At 39.8% G+C, this 17261-nt stretch overlaps 1 protein-coding gene across 1 annotated transcript; it reads left to right on the forward strand.

Annotated features, from left to right (window-relative positions):
• Positions 1–502: 502 nt before the first annotated feature.
• tgfb5 (transforming growth factor, beta 5) lies at positions 503–16488 on the forward strand. The gene is made up of 7 exons (XM_067517658.1): positions 503–2021; positions 3018–3181; positions 3757–3889; positions 3981–4091; positions 6570–6750; positions 7103–7256; positions 10264–16488. Exons 1-7 carry the CDS (start codon positions 1664–1666, stop codon positions 10420–10422), a joined length of 1260 nt encoding a protein of 419 aa, XP_067373759.1. The 5' UTR covers positions 503–1663; the 3' UTR covers positions 10423–16488.
• Positions 16489–17261: the final 773 nt, after the last annotated feature.

Here is a 17261-nt window from a genome sequence, read left to right on the forward strand (position 1 = left end):
TTCGCTTTTTTTTACACATTAAACATTTTATTTGGTGAGGTCTGGAGGTGATGTTAGAAAAAATTTAACTTTCAGACCGAACTAACCGGTTTAACTCCCAGTGTTTGTGCTAAGCTAACTGGCTGCTGGCTTTAGCCTGCTTTTCTATCTACTGTGCAGACATGCGATTGGTAAGTCATCAGTCTCCTGTGATTCTTAGTAGGAAATTGAATAAGCACGTTCCCCAAAATGCACTAATGCACAGTACTAATTCTTTCTAATCCTGATATGCCCTCAGGAGACCTTACCTGCAGAGAGAGGGAGGTGCCAGCCTTATGTGGAGACTAGAAACTGTAAAGAGTGTGTGTGTTCGCGCGCGCTTGCACGCACCTCCTCTGCTGGGAGAAAGATGGCTCTTGCCCACATAATCACACTCCCTTCATTTTGGTGGTAACCCTCCCCCCAACACCACCACCACCACCAACCACCTCCAGCTCTCTAGATCCAGTCCCTCCCTCCCAGACTCTTTCTGTCTGGGGCTCAGATCATGTCTCAGAGAGGATCTGCAGGATAAGGGAACCATATCATGCAGCAGGTCTCAGGGTTTTCAGCAGAGCTCTAAGCCCAGCAGACATCAGGCTGGAGCTCATTTAACCAGGGATCTGTAATTTACTGTAAAGTTAACTCTCTCTTTTTTTAAATCACAGAAGAAGGACTTCTTTCATATGTTTTCCTACGTCATGTGTTTTTATGCCGTCTGACATTTTCCATGTTTTGATGTTTATATGAGCCCACCATGGTTTCGCCAACATAAATCAAGTTTTCCTATGTTTTGGCACAGCCTGCTTTCTGTTTACCTATAAGAGTGGATGGGAGGACCTCACTGCTTTTTTTTTTTTTAAGCTCTAACTACATTTTCTCGAAGCGGATATGGGACACTTTTTTGCTCCACATATGGGTCTTTGGGAGGTAAAAGTACGGGAACCGTGTAACTGCAGATGAACTGAGCAGTCCAGGTTTTTATTTGTAGGATTTGCGACATGGGCTGAGCTCATGTGATGACTGTGGCTCTCCTGAAAGCTGTCGTTATATCTGAGGATGGACAACGGAGACGGATAAAACCGTAACCTATCGGGGAAGCTTTAATTACATACATTTACCTTTACGTGCGGGGAGCGCGAGCACCGGCACGCCACACCACCGGAGACTCTCATTATTTTACGCTTCACCTCCACTCCGAATTTGGAGCTTTCAGAGGACAGTTTGGTTCCAGTGTGATATCATGTGGCGCATACTATCAGATCCTGTTTTTTAATGATCTCCTTTTATATATAGTAACGTAAATATAGGCTCTAAACGATCCGTCTTTATGTGGTAAAATAGACGTGCGCATTGTTTGAACAGTGTTATAAAATTACCGTCAGAATAAATGTAAAGTCAGCACATGTGGTGTTTCTTCTTCACATGAAGTGGTTTTGACTAAAATACCAAGCTAGAACTTGATTGTGGTTCTTTGGGCTTTGGAGACATTCAAGGGAGACATCGGTTTTACATCTGAAGTCGCTTTACACGCACATTTCTTCGTGTTTGGTGTCAGGACTCGGCTTCAGCTACAGTCCAGCACAGGGACTTGAACTGTTTTAGCTGGATCAGTACCTCCGTCCCTCCGTTTCCTAGCCGGACAATGTGGCTGCCCCGTCTCGCGCTGCTGCTGCTGCTCCGGTTCTCCGGTGTGTTTTTGGTGCAGGGGCTCAACACGTGCCAGTCCATCAACCTGGACGCGCAGAAGTCCCGGCGCATCGAGGCTGTCCGCGGACAGATCCTTAGCAAGCTCCGCATCCGCAGCCCGCCGGACGACGACGACGCGCCGCCTCCTGGCCCCGTGCCCCCGGAGGTCATGCTGCTGTACAACAGCACGCGGGAGCTGCTGAAGGAGCGCGCGCGCTTTGCCGAGTCGACGTGCGAGCGCGAGAGCAGCGAGGAGGACTACTATGCTAAAGAGGTGCAGAGGATCGACATGCTGCCCCCCCGCACCGCCACAAGTGAGTCCATGTATGATGTGTGACAGCAGGGGCCATCAGGAGAGAAATCCCACTTTCCCTCCATTTCAGTCCATTTAATCACGTTGTGACCCCTCTGTGTTTTAGCTTGGCTCCCTATAGGTGCCCAGAGCTTCAGGTGGGAAGCATAGGTTTTATGATTCAATCACCATGCAATCACTGAAATGTGGGTCTTCACCATCAATCTGATGCTGGATTCTTGAGGTTTTTCATCGCTCAAGTAAAGGAGATTTCTGAAAACCTTAGGCCTATAAGGTAGATCTAGTAACATTTAAAGTCCCTCTATGTAGCATTTAAAACAGTATATAAACTTCCAATTAGTAATTTAATTAATATGTTGTGCATAGATTTAAGGAGATTTTTAGTATTAAGGTTTTAACAGCAACTACAGCTTGTCCTTCAATAACATTTAATACTATTGGCCAGTGCCCACAGGAGAAGTTATAGTTGTTAGCATTTACAACATGTGCTTACAACTATATGCTTTACAATGTTTGAATGTTTTTCCTGATAGCTAAATGGCACAAAACTAAAAAGTACAATAATTTCCTCAGAAGTGTTGATTAGTCATGGTATTAAGTGTCTCTAAAGTTACAGTTTCACATAAATACAGTCTGTGCACAAATAATAAATCAGCACAAATATTGGTCACTGTCACTGCCTGTTTGCCCCTTGAGCAAGACATTTTAATGTGGTAAAACTTGGGTCTGTTGGTTTGTGTTTGAGAGTTTAATGTTCATGCTGTTACATAAAAACTGTGTTAGTACAGTTAAACCCATAAGTGCAACAATGAAACATTTATTAAAACATTTACTGACTGTCCCCAAACCGCCAATTTAAATTTGAGTCACTTATCAACAGTAATTATGTCAGAGACAATGCATCAGACCAGCAGTGCTGTTTTAAACAACAGTATAAATGTATCAGGAGATCCTTTCGGTGCATTAGTCAGATTTCACACTCTGTTCTTTCGTCCAGATGCAGTGCAGCCAGCAACCACAAGCCCCCACTACAGAGTCGTACATTTTGATGTCAGTGGAGTCGACCTGACCAACAACACCCTGGTCAAAGCCGAGTTCAGGATCTTCAGAGCTCCCAACCCGCAGGCTCGGGCCTCAGAGCAGAGAGTAGAGATCTGTCAGGTAAAACCAAGAGTGCAACAAGAGGGCAACAGTACAACCACCATGCGCTTTTATCAGTCTGTGCTGCAGACACATTAACTGCTCTGTCTTTTCTTACATTTATATCCGATAAACCACATTTTTTGCAATGATGAAGTGGATCCAATCCAATCTTCATTAAAGTCCCATTTATGAAAAATTATAAAAGTAATACTGTTATGCATTTAAATAGGATTTTAATGTGTTTTTGTGCAGATAACCCCCTTCAGGACTTCAGGATTTAGGCCAAAAAGAGTATTATGACACAAGATCTTCGACAATTAAAAGCAATTCATATTTTGGCATGGGCGACATTTACATCCATTACAGAGCCTCAGGAAAGTGAGCTTACATAACCTATGTTTGAGGAACGATTTGCAGGTTTATTGTTTTTACAGTGACACAGTACAATGATGAACTCAGTGCCCCTTAGCAACAAATTATAATATTCACTGTCAGTAAGAGAAACAGAAAGCAAGAAGATTGCCAGTATGTTGCTAATGTTTGTGTACATCAGCTCCATCACTGTGTGTCTGTCTGTCTATCTGCTGTTTCAGCTGCTGAAGGCAGATGAAGAGAGCACCGCCGCTCAGCGTTATATTGACTCCCGCACTGTTCAGCCTAAAGCGAAAGGAGCCTGGATCTCTGTGGAAGTCACAGAAACTGTGAAGGACTGGGTGTCAGATCCAGGTCCACTTCTGTGCAAGATTTTCAAAAATGATCCCTGCAACATATGTTAGTATAATTAATCTGAATGTTCTTTTCCTTCTATCTTCTGCAGAGAATAATCTTGGACTGAAGCTGGGCGTCCACTGTCCCTGCTGCACCTTCGTCCCATCCACCAACAATATTGTTCCCAACAAGAGCGAGGAGCTGGAGGCTCTGTTTGCAGGTTCATTGTTTTTCTTTTTGTTTTAGTGCTATCACTTGGCACATAGTGGTGAAAGCTATCTATGTACAGGTTCTTGCACTTGAGTATTTTTATTTTATAGTACCATTACTTTTTGCCCTCTTTACTTCAAAGGGAAACATTGAACTTTTTTACTCAATTCTATTTCTGCAGATGCAGATTCAGCACAGGCAGAAAATAATTTCCACCTTTACACTGCAGAATTGATTACACACAAATGATTCAGTAATTGTAATCTACTATTATACATTATGCATCATTCTGTGTAGTATATTTTACACCTAATACTTTAATTTTACTTAGGTAAAGCAAAATAAGGTCTACTCTACTAAAGTATTTTAGCACTGTGGTAATGTGCTTTTAAGATCTGAGTACTTATCCACCACTACTCACTAATGTCAAAAACACAGGGATTAAAAAGAAAGTGTTTTCCCTTCTTGTCACTTGAGTTTTGTAAAGTACCCTGAAGCAGTACCTCTACTTTAGTTTACAGTAGTATTTTTGAACGTATATACTTTTAATGCTATTTAAAATATTTGTGAAAGATTTGAATTTTGTTTATATTTCTGCATACTAATCAGATTGTTACACAAGTTTCAACTAGTTTTGGTTTGTTGGTTTAAAGAGTAAGATGTTAAGAGTTTGCAAAAGTTTACATAAAAATATAGAAAAAGCTCATAAAAAATGTCAAGATTAAATCACAAGTTTCCAACTGTTTTTTTTTTTACATGTGACAAGCTACAGAAACACAGTGTTTAGATTGAGCACGTTGTCGCAGATATTAATGATATATTAAAAACCAGAATGACTTCCCCCATACACTTCTTCATGTCTTTTAAAGGTTGAGGATGGCAATTTTCTGTATTTTTGTTATTGTCCCATAAAAAGACTAAAACCAAAAATGACTTTGCATCTTCTGTAAATGTCTGTGAATGCAGAACCTAATTTAGCTTATTCCTCTCTGTCATATACCTCTAGTGTTGCACACAAATTATTGAAAAACATCATTAAGTCACGCTGTTGCCCGGGGAGTGACATTCCTTTCTCATAAAAATATGTACCATTATAAAAAGAGAGCTTGAAAGGCCAAGATTAAATCATTTTCTGAGATGGACAAAAACAGAATTTCAAGTATAAAGTTATGGTCATCATGATGTTTAGTTTTGTGTGAGTATGAAACATGTCTCCCAGTGACCATTGGCTCACTGATCTGTTGTCGATTTGTTTATTAGGTCTATAGTATTCTAGTTATAACCTATATCAGGTTCTGGATCCACAGACATTCACAGTGATTAGACACACATTGTTACTTGACAGACAGAGACTGGCATCAACAGGATGACAGATGTCAGGAAATGATAGAAATCAGTCACTGTTGGCAATTTTCTAACAGATACTGCTTTTAGAACCCTCAGAAAATGTTGTTATGGTTGTCACTACATATGTAATAGCTCCTGGAGTCAGGTCTGTGTCATCACTATTATGGTGGGGCAGATGGCTCTTAAAGAAAAGTTATGCACAATATGAACTTTGATGGACATCTGGATGGAGCTACCCCTGCTCATTAATCATCTGGCACCCCTTCAAATTGACCTCTATATATGTAACAAAATTAACTAAACTATAAATAATATAGTTTAAACCAGCAGTGACAGCAGCTTCAAAAGCAAAATGCTGGCACATTGTAGCTTCAGCAATCCCCATTTTACATGCAGAAGAAGTACATTCAGTGAAGGAAACTCCAGAATGATTCATGTAGTATCACTTCCATACCATGATACAAGAACAATAGGGAAACTGTTCAACCACACACTGTGAAACTACTGAAAACCAGACTGTCTCTGTTGCTGCATTTAGACCTCAAATTATGGCACTTTCCTCAGGATTTACTCTCAACTGAGCCAAGTATGGTTTTTTCCACACTTGGAAAAAATGTCAACTTTTGATACTGCCAGACAAGTAAGGGCTTGTTTTGAGCTCTAGTAGGAGCTCAGACAAACCATGCACTAAGATACAGTCTTGGAAAAATCTGTATTATGTTAATAAGTCTGTCCAAGTACTGGAGTACTATTTGTTTAGTTCAAAGCATGTAGAATAAAAACAGACTATCTTCAGAACTAAAAATATACTGTACCTATATTAGAGGAGATTTATCAGCACAATCTGTGCATTTGTATTTATTGCTAATAACCACCAGATTAAATTGATGTCCAAATCATAATGTTCAAAGTTGCCAGCTTGAGTCTTGAGCAGTCCCACTATTGATCAAAGTCTCTGTCAATTCACCCATTGTCACAAATACTGTAGCAAATAAGTTATGGTGGAATAGTTTTTAACAAGTCTGTGGGAAAAGACAGAGTATCTGGCAAAGTACAATTTTTTTTTTCCTTGAAGGTCTCTGTAGGTTCATCTTGTGACCCCCAAGTTCACAACAATCATCTGTCACACTACTTTCCACAGGTGTAGATGACGAGCAGCTGCGTCGGATAAGAAAGCCTGGTCCAGTTAAAGGGCAGGCGGATTTCACCACCAAGACACCACACCTCATTCTCACCCTGCTGCCTAGTGCCAGAGTTGACAACCCAGTCAGGAGGAACCGCGAGAAGAGGGGGGCCCCTACAGACGTCACAACCTGCTCCCGGTATGCTGCCAACCAGCCACATGTGTGTGTGGTTTTATACATTTTGAAATGTAGTTTTAGAGGGTTGTGGATTTCATTTTCGTTTTTTCCTTATGACCCACTTTGCAGACTATTGTGAGACAAAACTTACAGTATTGACCCTGTGTTTAGACTGCAGGCCAACAGGCATGCTGTGTTTTATTTAGACTACCTCACGCTGCAGGAGAAAACTCTGGCAACTTGCATAGTCATTACCTTGTGATGGCTGGCTCTTCAACGGTGACCCGTTGTCCTTTTCCCATGACCCAACTCTGGGCCCTTGCCCCAAACCATGAAGAGCAGGAGGTGAAATATTTCTGTGTGTGTGTCTCAGTGGCTCAGACCAGGGCTGCTGCCTGCGCTCCCTCTACATTGACTTCAGGCGAGACCTTAATTGGAAGTGGATCCATGAGCCCAAAGGTTACAAAGCCAACTTCTGTGCTGGCAACTGTCCTTACCTCTGGAGTGCTGACAGTCACTACAACATGGTGAGCATTTAATGATTACAGTTCCTGATATAAATCACTTATTTTACTTACATATTATATGACTTAATTTATTTAGGGAAAAAGTCTCATACACCTGGTTGTTAATATAACATTTTACACAGAAAAAGTGACCTGTTTGCCTGATTTTCTGCATAAATTTGTCATGAACATTCACGAGCACACAGATTGAACATAAAAAGTGATAATGGCGATAGTGTTTGATTAACTGGTTGAACCTCCTTTAGCAGCAATAACCTGAAGCAAGCACTTCCTGTAGTTGTGGATTAGACCCACACAATATTCAGGAGGAATTTTGGACCATTCATCCTTACAGAACTGGTTCAGCTCAGCCATATTCTTAAAACATCTGAGGTCAGCTTGAAGTAATTCCGAAGAATTTTATTGGGTTAAGGTCCCCGCTCTGTCCAAAGCCATTCTGTAGTAAATTTACTTCGATCTATAGGATCATTGTCCTGTTGCAGCTTTCCTACAGCCACCGTGACGTCATCCTGTAGGAAACCTTCATAAACTTGGGAAGCCATTCGACTCACCACTATAGTAAGAAGCATCAAAGCAGCTTCAAACCATGATGCTCCCTCTTCCCCATACTTCCCATACTTTGCTGTTGGGGCTATGGTTTTATGTTGGTACACAGTTCTCTTTTTGCATCATTTGTAGGGCTGTGTTTTCTTCCAAACAGTTGTTTCATCTGTCCACAAGACAAGACATTTTCGCAGCAGGGTTGAGGTGTGTCAAGGTGGTCTTTGGTAAACTTCAGGCATGCTGCAATGTTGTTTTTGGAGAGCAATGTCTTTTTCTGTGGTGCTGCCATGGATAACATGCCTCTTTAACGTTTTGTGGATGGTTAACAAACTCCGATAAATTCTTTAAATCTTTAGCTGTTACTCTAGAGTCATTTTACGTTTAAGCTCATTCAGAGTTCTGCATTGTACCTTGGGTGTCATCTTGACTGAGCACCCACTTCTATGGAGAGGAGCTACTGTACCAAATTGTCTCCATTTATTGACATTATGTTTGTCTGTGAACTGATGACTATCTGTAGTCTTTGAGATTACTCTGTGAGGCTTTTCAGCTAGATCCAAATTAAAGATCGTAGGTCTTGTTTTTTTGCGAGGCATGGTTCATACATGCAGTTGCTGCTTGTGAATGACACACTGACTCTATTGAATTGGTTTCATAGATCAAAATGAAAGCTGCTGTAGGAGTAGCGAATTTCTCAAACTGTTCCTTTAAAGTATTGCTTATAGAATGGTTTTTGTGCTGAAACACTGATGATAAAGCAGTAAAACTGAAAACCTCAGTCAATATACAATCCTACATCCTGTATGGTTTTGTACATAAACAGCCATTCATTCTGTAATTGCTGGCCCCCACAGTGTGAGTGTTTGAACCCCACAAGAGGTAAACAGAACAACACTGGCAGTGCTGTGACGATATTTAATTCTAAATGTTTTTGAGTAAGGCTCATTCTTCTAACTAATCAGAGTATTTCAAGTGTATCTGTTTGATCAGTAAGTTTTAGAGCATTCTTATAATAAGAATAGTAATAAAGTAAAGATAGTAATTTCTATCTACTCAAAGACTGGGCAAAGCGTGTTAGAGTGTAGCAGATGGTAGAAGAGCACCTGCAGAGTGGGGAGACAGAGGTCTGGGTGAAGCAGAGTGGATTGATTTTGAGTCTTTACCGCTTGTTTAAGTTGCATATTGTAGCTTTAATAAATGTCAGATATCTAAACGGGGAGACAAAGAGCTCTATTCCAAACAAACACAAGTGACAGTAAAATCATGTGAATCCTCAGTCTTTGTAGAAAAACAATAGGTTAGACCATCTCCAATCAACTTTTAGTGTACAGAAACTGTGCTGAAGTGCTGGTGGCGTTTTCCCTTAAATGAGCTTCATGTGCATTGTTTGTGGCAGCTGAACACAGTTGGCTAAGGTCGGTTAACCCCAGGATCATAAATGGGCTGTCACCTCGCAGAAGTTTGTTATGGAGCAAATAGGCTTACGCAACACAGCCTGTTTGTCTCAGAACTGATGGCCTGGCCTCTAGTCATAGGCTCTTACAGAACCTTCTGGTTTTCCTTCATTCACATCCTGCAGCGTAGATGTGCGGGATTTTCAGTGTGTTTCACAGTTGAATTTGCTACAGTGAGACTTTTTCTGCTTTAAAAATGCAGCTGTGGGTTAGAACTCAACTGGATCTGCATGGTTCCAGTGTGTGATGAAGGTGCCATTTTCAGCACATGTTAAAGTACTTGAAGGAGAAATATAAGAACACAATGACACAGCAGTTAAATAACAGTGTCTGTGGTTCAGCTTGATTTGAGGGTAGCAAAATTACCCACGCAGATATCTTTCAACAAGCACCTGAAAAGGTACTTCTGTAAGTCCAAGTTTAGAAAAACGCATTATTTTTGAAGGGTACCATTCAAAAATCTGCCTGGGACTGGGTTTAGCAGTGTGTTCAGATTTGATTAACAGAAAGTGTTTTACATTTAAGGAGGTTTTTAGACTTACAGCAGCTAATTTTGGTTCTGGCAAAGCTGCAGTTCTGCAGGTGTTTTGTGTGTGGCCTGTTTATTTACATGCCCTGCTATAACTAGACCGTTGTTTTCTGATGTATCTGCCATTGTCAGACACACCTACAATGTCAGAGATTTGTTTGTACAAGTTGTGTTTTTTCTGCCCTGGAAACATGTGTGTAAAACACGTAGTAAATAATAAGCAAACCAAGACCACACCTTTGTCTTGTTTAAAATGAATTCATGTTGGGTGGTAAACTCTCTGTGCTATGACGCTCAAGATGCTCCTGATTGGCTCTCACCTAGCTGTCACTGAACCTGGTCACAGCAGATTTGCATAAAGTTAAGCTTCTTTGCTGGGTTTGCACTATACGCAAACAAAACCACACTGTCATCACATTTTGATTCCATGTTGCATGTTTTCAGGGCTTTTAACTCTTCTTTATTTCTGCTCCCTGACCAGATCCTGCCCCTGTACAATAAGCTGAACCCTGAGGCCTCCGCCTCCCCCTGCTGTGTTCCTCAGGACCTTGAGCCCCTCACCATCATGTATTACGTAGGCCGCACACCACGTGTTGAGCAACTCTCCAACATGGTCGTCAAAACTTGCAAGTGCCGCTGAGCTCAGAGAAGAAGGTGAGCAGGGGAAAGGAGGACGAGGATGAATACAGGACTAAACTACAAAACTGCTTTTGTTCAGGGGGAAAATAAAGAAGAGAGGACAGCTGGATCCTTTGTTTGTTAATCTTCGCTGTTTGATTGCCTTTAGCAGACTTTTGAGATGTTTTTTTTTTTACGCTACTTGACTCAAATATCAGGATTTTGTTCTAGTTCTTAACAGGCATGAAAACCTCTCAGATTATTTCCTTAATTCTCTGGGACCTCCTGTCTGATAGAGAACTCTGGAAATATGACAGCAGCTGTATTAAACCTGTACTTGGATATTAAAAATGGAGGTGTTGTTTGATTTCGGACACATTTTCCTGATGCATATGATTTATTTGATTCCATCTCAATGGTATTCCTGTGACTGTGGGCAGCTAGGTGAGCGTGCTTGTTTGCTTTAGGGTTGAAGGTGTTGATAGGAAGGACGCAGCATGGAAATGTTTGCAGAAAGAGATCTTTAGGCAAGGGAGCAGATAGAAGAGGAAAAGAGAGAGTGAGGAGCTGTGTCCAGGCAGAGGCCCTGCCAGCTCTCTGCGGTCCAGAGCTGAAATCTGCCCGGCGTAAACAGGATGTGAAAGATTTCCAGACACAGACCCGACCACTCACAGAACGCTAGATTTAAATGCTCCTCTTCTGTTCTGTCTCTCACTCGCTCGCTCTCTCTGTTGCTCGAGGTTCTGGGATTTGTGGTGGGAGGAGAGAAGGAGAAAAGAGAGGCTTTGAAAATGAGACGTGGGACGATAGGGCTGTATTTGGAACAGCTACAAGTTTGGAAGGTGGTATTTTGCAGCCTTGGCAAATTTGTAACTATTTGGGTCCGGCTCAAAGATTCCATAATGACATTGTCATGCTCGCTGTTTGAATGTGCGTTAATTACCTTAGTGTAAAAAGCTGTTGACTCATTGGTTTTACTAACCTATGATTAAATTCTGTCTTACCTATACCCTTTACCATCAGTCTCACTGACTCACTCGCACATACACACACACTCTACACCCAACTATCCACACCACTTCTAATAGAATTTCTAAACGCTGAAAATAAAAAAAACATCTCCAGGGCTCATTTTAAATATAGGCTCTCTGGTATGCCAGTGGTTTGTGTGTGTGTATGTATGTGAGAGAGGGAGAAAACAGTGAGCATGTGTGTGTTTGCACTGATGGGCATATGAGTTGTGTGGAGAAGTTTTAGCTTGATACCATCATTGAGAGGACATTTTGGCCAGTGCTCACCTCTTCAAAGGATGGGTTTAAAGATAGAATGTATGCTCAAACAAAACTAAATTTGGTTATACCGTTAATCATTAAGAGATCGCTTCAAGTGATGCTTCTAATGTAAGTAATGAAATCTAAAGTCCTTGTTATGTGCAAATATCTAATAAAAAGTTAATTCCAACACAATATAAAGCTTCAACCTTCCAAATTACCATGGTCATAAAGTTAGTATATTCAAAAGTTGCAGCACTTTTAATACATAAATCTTTTGTTGTCACTATCCATTCACTTCAACCCAGCAGAGAAACACAGAGGAATCTTAATGCCACAAACCATTGTTCATCTGGAAAATATTCACCTGATTTGATGAACTAAGGCTGCTGAAAATTCTTTTGATATTCTTTTACAATGGACTGTAGGTACTGGCTCCTGATTTAACAGAACCAAAGTCAACCAAGACTATTTTGTCAGCCAGGAGGGTTATGCCTACTTGTGATCAGAAATGCAGAGTTTGTGCAGTGTTGTAGTGTTTTGCACATTTGGGCCACCATACAATTTGAATACATTTTTTGCACAGAACAAGGACTGTAGAATTTGTTCCCCATACGTCTGCGATGTCAATGATATACTGTGATACAATAATGATATTAGAGTTGCTTCATTGTGTGTTTACATGTAGCATGGATCTTACATGAACCCACAAACAGTAACCGGGAGGAAGTTTATAAATGATTCAGCAACGAAACAGTTGTAAACAAAACATCTGTGACTTAACAATTTGTGTTCAAAACCTCAAGCAATAAAAGTCAGAAGCATGAATGGAATTATTTTCAGCACAAACAGCACCAGTATGAGGAGGTGATCAGGGCAGATATTTGAGCAACAACAGTAGAAGCTCCTTTAATTCCAAAGAGTTTTGTTTGCCAGTGGTTCTCTCTGATTAAAGACTTACATAAAGAAGTACACAGTTCTCTGTTTACACAGACCTCAGCACTGAACATTGGCCAATTTATTATGGGACTATCTTCATATCAGAATTGGAAAAAATATACACAACTGTTTTGCTGGCTCATAATTATTGGCACCAATGGCTGCTCAGCAGTTGTATGTCCAGATGTGGCCTGTTTTACTTGTTGCTTCATAACTGATAACAGATAAAAGGCCTGGAGGTTGTTCTAAGTGTTACCTTTGCCTTTGGTAGCTGTTTACTGACTCTCTGAACAAGAGGTCCACGGAAGCATCTATGCATATGAAGGATGCCATCATTAGGATGAGAAAAGCAAAATAAACCTACCAGAAAGAGAGCAAAAACATTAAGTGACCAATTCAGCAGTTTGGAACATTCTGTAAAAGAAATTTACTGAAAGCTCTGGAACAGCAAAAGGCTTGGAAAACCATGGAAGACAATTAACATGGAAGAGTGCAGACTGGAATATTCTTAACTGGCCCAGTCAGTCACCTGTTCTGAACCTAATAGGGTGGCTTTTTGCTTTTTGTAAAAAAAAATGACTGTAATTCCTAAATGGTTAAACCCCTTGAATTAAAGGTGAAAGTTGATTTCGCTCACATCATTTCATTTCAGATCCACTGGGTTAGCCAAATGCTAAATAAAACCTATCATTGTTACAATATTTATGAACCTAACCATATATCCCAGAACAAAATTTGTCCTCTGCATTTTAAGGCATCCCCCTCGGGGGAGCAGTGGGCAGCCACAGGCGGCACCCGGAGAGCTAGAACTGAGTGTCTGGCTCAAAGACACACCTTGTGTGTGGGCTGGGATTTGAACTATTAGTGTTCTGCTCATTGAGCCACCAAGCAAGAAAGTCCTCTGTCAGTGTTCGTATGGGATCCCGCATATTGTTTGACAAACTTTTCAACCCATCCTTTGTTCTCATAGGCGAGGTGCTTGTTAAAATAACAGTGTAACTCTGTCAACTTAAATGTTTGTTTGCACCGATCAATCAATTTGTAGGTGTATGAAAGAGTTGATATGCTGTGTGTTACAGTAATATTCTGCGTAGCAGAAAGTGTGGTTTGATTTATCCAGGGTTATGTTGCCCCCTCAGTCCAATCAAGCTTCACTTTAAAATCAGACAGAGTTGCAGTTTAGCTTCAGCTCATCAATTAGTCTTGTAACTCTTTTCATTCTAGCTGTTTTCTGTACAGAGTGACTAATGTATCCATCACATCTTTACTTTCACACTACATAGATGTGGTTTGTGGCAGAAAATGCTGGGAGACGTTTGACATTTAATGTTGATCAAAAAATGCCAATTAAAGAGTTGTTCTTTTTGTTGTTATGTAATCCCATCCATGCTGAAGTTATGGCATGGTGTCTTGGTTAGCCAGCTTCTCAGTGTAGGCTCTCAGTCAGTGTTTTTTTTAATGGTCTTCCTAAAAATTAAGCTTTTTCTGCATTTTATGCTCCTTATTTTTAAAACAAATCTGCATCCGCTGCTTCAGTTGCCTTAAGAAAATGAAAGACTTTTTAACAATCTTCACTCAATGAGGACAAACACTACAGCTCCCATTAAAAATGTAAAGTACTTTATCATTGTTGCAAGGATATTATAAAATTACTTTTTTTACTTTCTAGTTTCTCTGTTCTGTTGTTATTACAGACATTTCCTGAACAAACCACGATCTATCAGAGGCTCAACTCTTCTATCGAGACTTTATATTAAGCTGGCAAATGTCTAGGGCTTAAAAGAAATTTTTCTTTTTGATGCCACCACTGTCAAGCCTGCAGTGTTCTGACTGACTCTTGTCCACATGTTTTGCCTTTATGTTTTGCCTGGTGTCTGGAGGCTGTTTCAAGTTTCATTATACACAAATACAAGCATGTGATAAAAATATATTTTTTATTCTTTAAATATTTGTATTAGATGATAAGGCTTGTAATTCTCCCTACTTTTTACATCCTGTCAATGAATTGTGTCTTTTTGCTGCAGCATCTAATTTCACTTATTAAATTGTGCCATAGACCTCTATCAAAGCACATCAGTGAGCCAAACAGCTGCACTGAGTGACATGTTGCTTCATAATTTGTATAAAGTGAGAGTTAATGTTTTTTGCTTAAAAATCATAGAACCTAGTTAGAAAATACACATGACCACAAAGAAATTTAAAACATTCACAGAATGACAAAAACTCCAATTCTAATTTTATGGCACTGAAGAATAAGACAAATCAGGTTCTTGATTTACACATTACTATAGGATTTTTTGACAATAGCAAAAATATAAGAAATCACGCCTCAACCTTTAACAACGGGTAAGACTATTTTCAAAAACCCTTGAAAAGGATTTGATGATGGTGATTTAATAATCATCCGTGGTTTGTAAACTTGTCAAATGTTTTCCTTGTCATTTTTCAATAACTTTTATAAAACTTATATTTCAAGCAAAAATTATTTTAATAGTTGTAAATTTATGGTGGTATGTTAATCCGACGAAACAGCCTCAAGACACCACCCCGTTGACGCCAAGATGGCTGAAAAACACACAGTGCATTTAGGAAGAACAGTGGTGTTTAGATGTTGGGTTCTTTTTCCAGCAAGAGAAACAACACAAGAGACTTAGTTATTCAGAGATCTGGAAACTTTCTTGTGGCCCTTACAGCTATATAAAAGAAGACATTTAAATATGTTTACACTGAAAATATCTGTTGAAGAGTTTCAGTAGAAATGGACAGTTATTTTAGAGAACATTGTTTCTGCCAGCACACTCAGGCTGTTGAAAAAACAATGTTTTCAGAGGCTCGAACACAACAACTGGTCGGTCCAGTCTGTTGGCCAGAGCAAATAGTGGGGGTAAGAAACACAATGTTTCTTGTAAAAATCTGGATGAACACAACCTTTAAACTAACTGTTACAATGCCAAAGGCACAATTAGTCGTAAATGCTCAAACTTTCAAATGAAGGTGAGCATTTACTTATAGATTCAGGTGTAACAGCAATGTTGAAATCTACATACACTCCATACTTCAAGTATATACAATTTGCTACGTACCACTTCAATAGCTTTTAGAGTCAAATATTCTACTTGTAACCACACTGCATTAATGTGACAACTAAAGTAACTTTTAAAATGGCTGACAAGCTTAAAATACATAACATATGTACAAAAAAAAAAAAAAAAACGCAGGATAAAACCAGAATTTTACTTATTATAGTGAGGATTTAATGATGATAACAGTGGTTGTTGTTTGTAGGGTTAAGTAGTCATTTTTATTTTCTTGTTTGTTGTGGCTCGATGAGAGTTTTTTCTTAGCTTTTTATTTTTGTTTTTGTTCAATGCTCAATACCAAAAATGTTAAATGTTAAAATTACCTGTAAATTAATGTACCTGTAATAGTTCAATGATGAAACAGTATATCTAATTTTTCTGCAAACAAATAAATTTACTTTGAGATTTGAAATATCTTTACCAAAGTATAAATTATGTTTATGAATGCAAGACTTTTACTTACAGTTGACTATTTGTACATTATTTTGTACACTGTACACTCGCACGTTTACCTCTGTCTTGTCTGTAATGTAAAAGAAATCAGGATACACAGCTGTAGTACTGCTCAGTGACTTTGTTTGGCCAGTAGCATTGTTTGCTCTGCAGAGATTCTTAAAGGATCGATTAACTGAAATGTAAACGGCCAATGAAATGTTGAACCATTACTCAGTGCACCACAAACTAAATTCAGTTCACTTTCACTGTTGCATAGTAATGTCACAGGTGGATATTTGGACAAACCTCAGTAAATAAAACCAATACTATCTGCAAGGGTTATTAAATTTGAGTGAAGTGGTCCTTTGATGTCCTGAAATTAAGTTGTCTGTCTTTCCTGAAGTGTCCGGTTTTTATTCTGAGCTGTTTCTGTTGTTTAAATAGCTTCGAGAGATACAAACTGTTTTCCAGGCATTGCAGTAAAATCTGTTTTTTCTAAGCCACAGTGAGAACGCAAGCCTCACTCTGTCTGTGTGTCGGGGTGCTGGTGCTCAAGCTGTGGTGAGGCTCCCTCCCCCCGAGTAAACTAGCCCCAGCATCTGTTAGTCTTTTCCACTTAACTACCCCTTGCTATATCCAACCTGTACTTATCCCACAGTAGAGCGCCTTACTCTGTCTCACACTGGGTCCCACTGTCCTTGGGAGGGAAGTCTACTGTGGACACTATCGACCCCGGCTCACACACACACACACACACACACACACACACACACACATACTCTTCATAAACCTTGACCTTGAGTGGGAGTGTATGGACAGACCCTCAACACAGCCAAAGCACACCCATACCCACCCGGCCTTTACAACCTCCGCACATAAAAATATGTCATGATTAATGGCTCTGGCTGTTCACCCTTCCCAAACATGTAAGAGCGTCTTTGATGGATTTTCTAAAAAGCACTTCTCTCTTTCTCACATGCACCTTATGGTCTGTGATAAGTATAGCTCAAATTAAAACACATCACAACTTTTTTCTGGCAGTTTAATTAAAACACAGCTCTCAGGGCAACAGGATACAATAAACACAAAATAAAACGTTATACAAGCAGCAGAGTAGTAAAAAGACACAGGAGTAA

The sequence above is a fragment of the Channa argus genome, chromosome 10 (assembly GCF_033026475.1).
Source record: "Channa argus isolate prfri chromosome 10, Channa argus male v1.0, whole genome shotgun sequence".
NCBI lineage: Eukaryota > Metazoa > Chordata > Actinopteri > Anabantiformes > Channidae > Channa > Channa argus.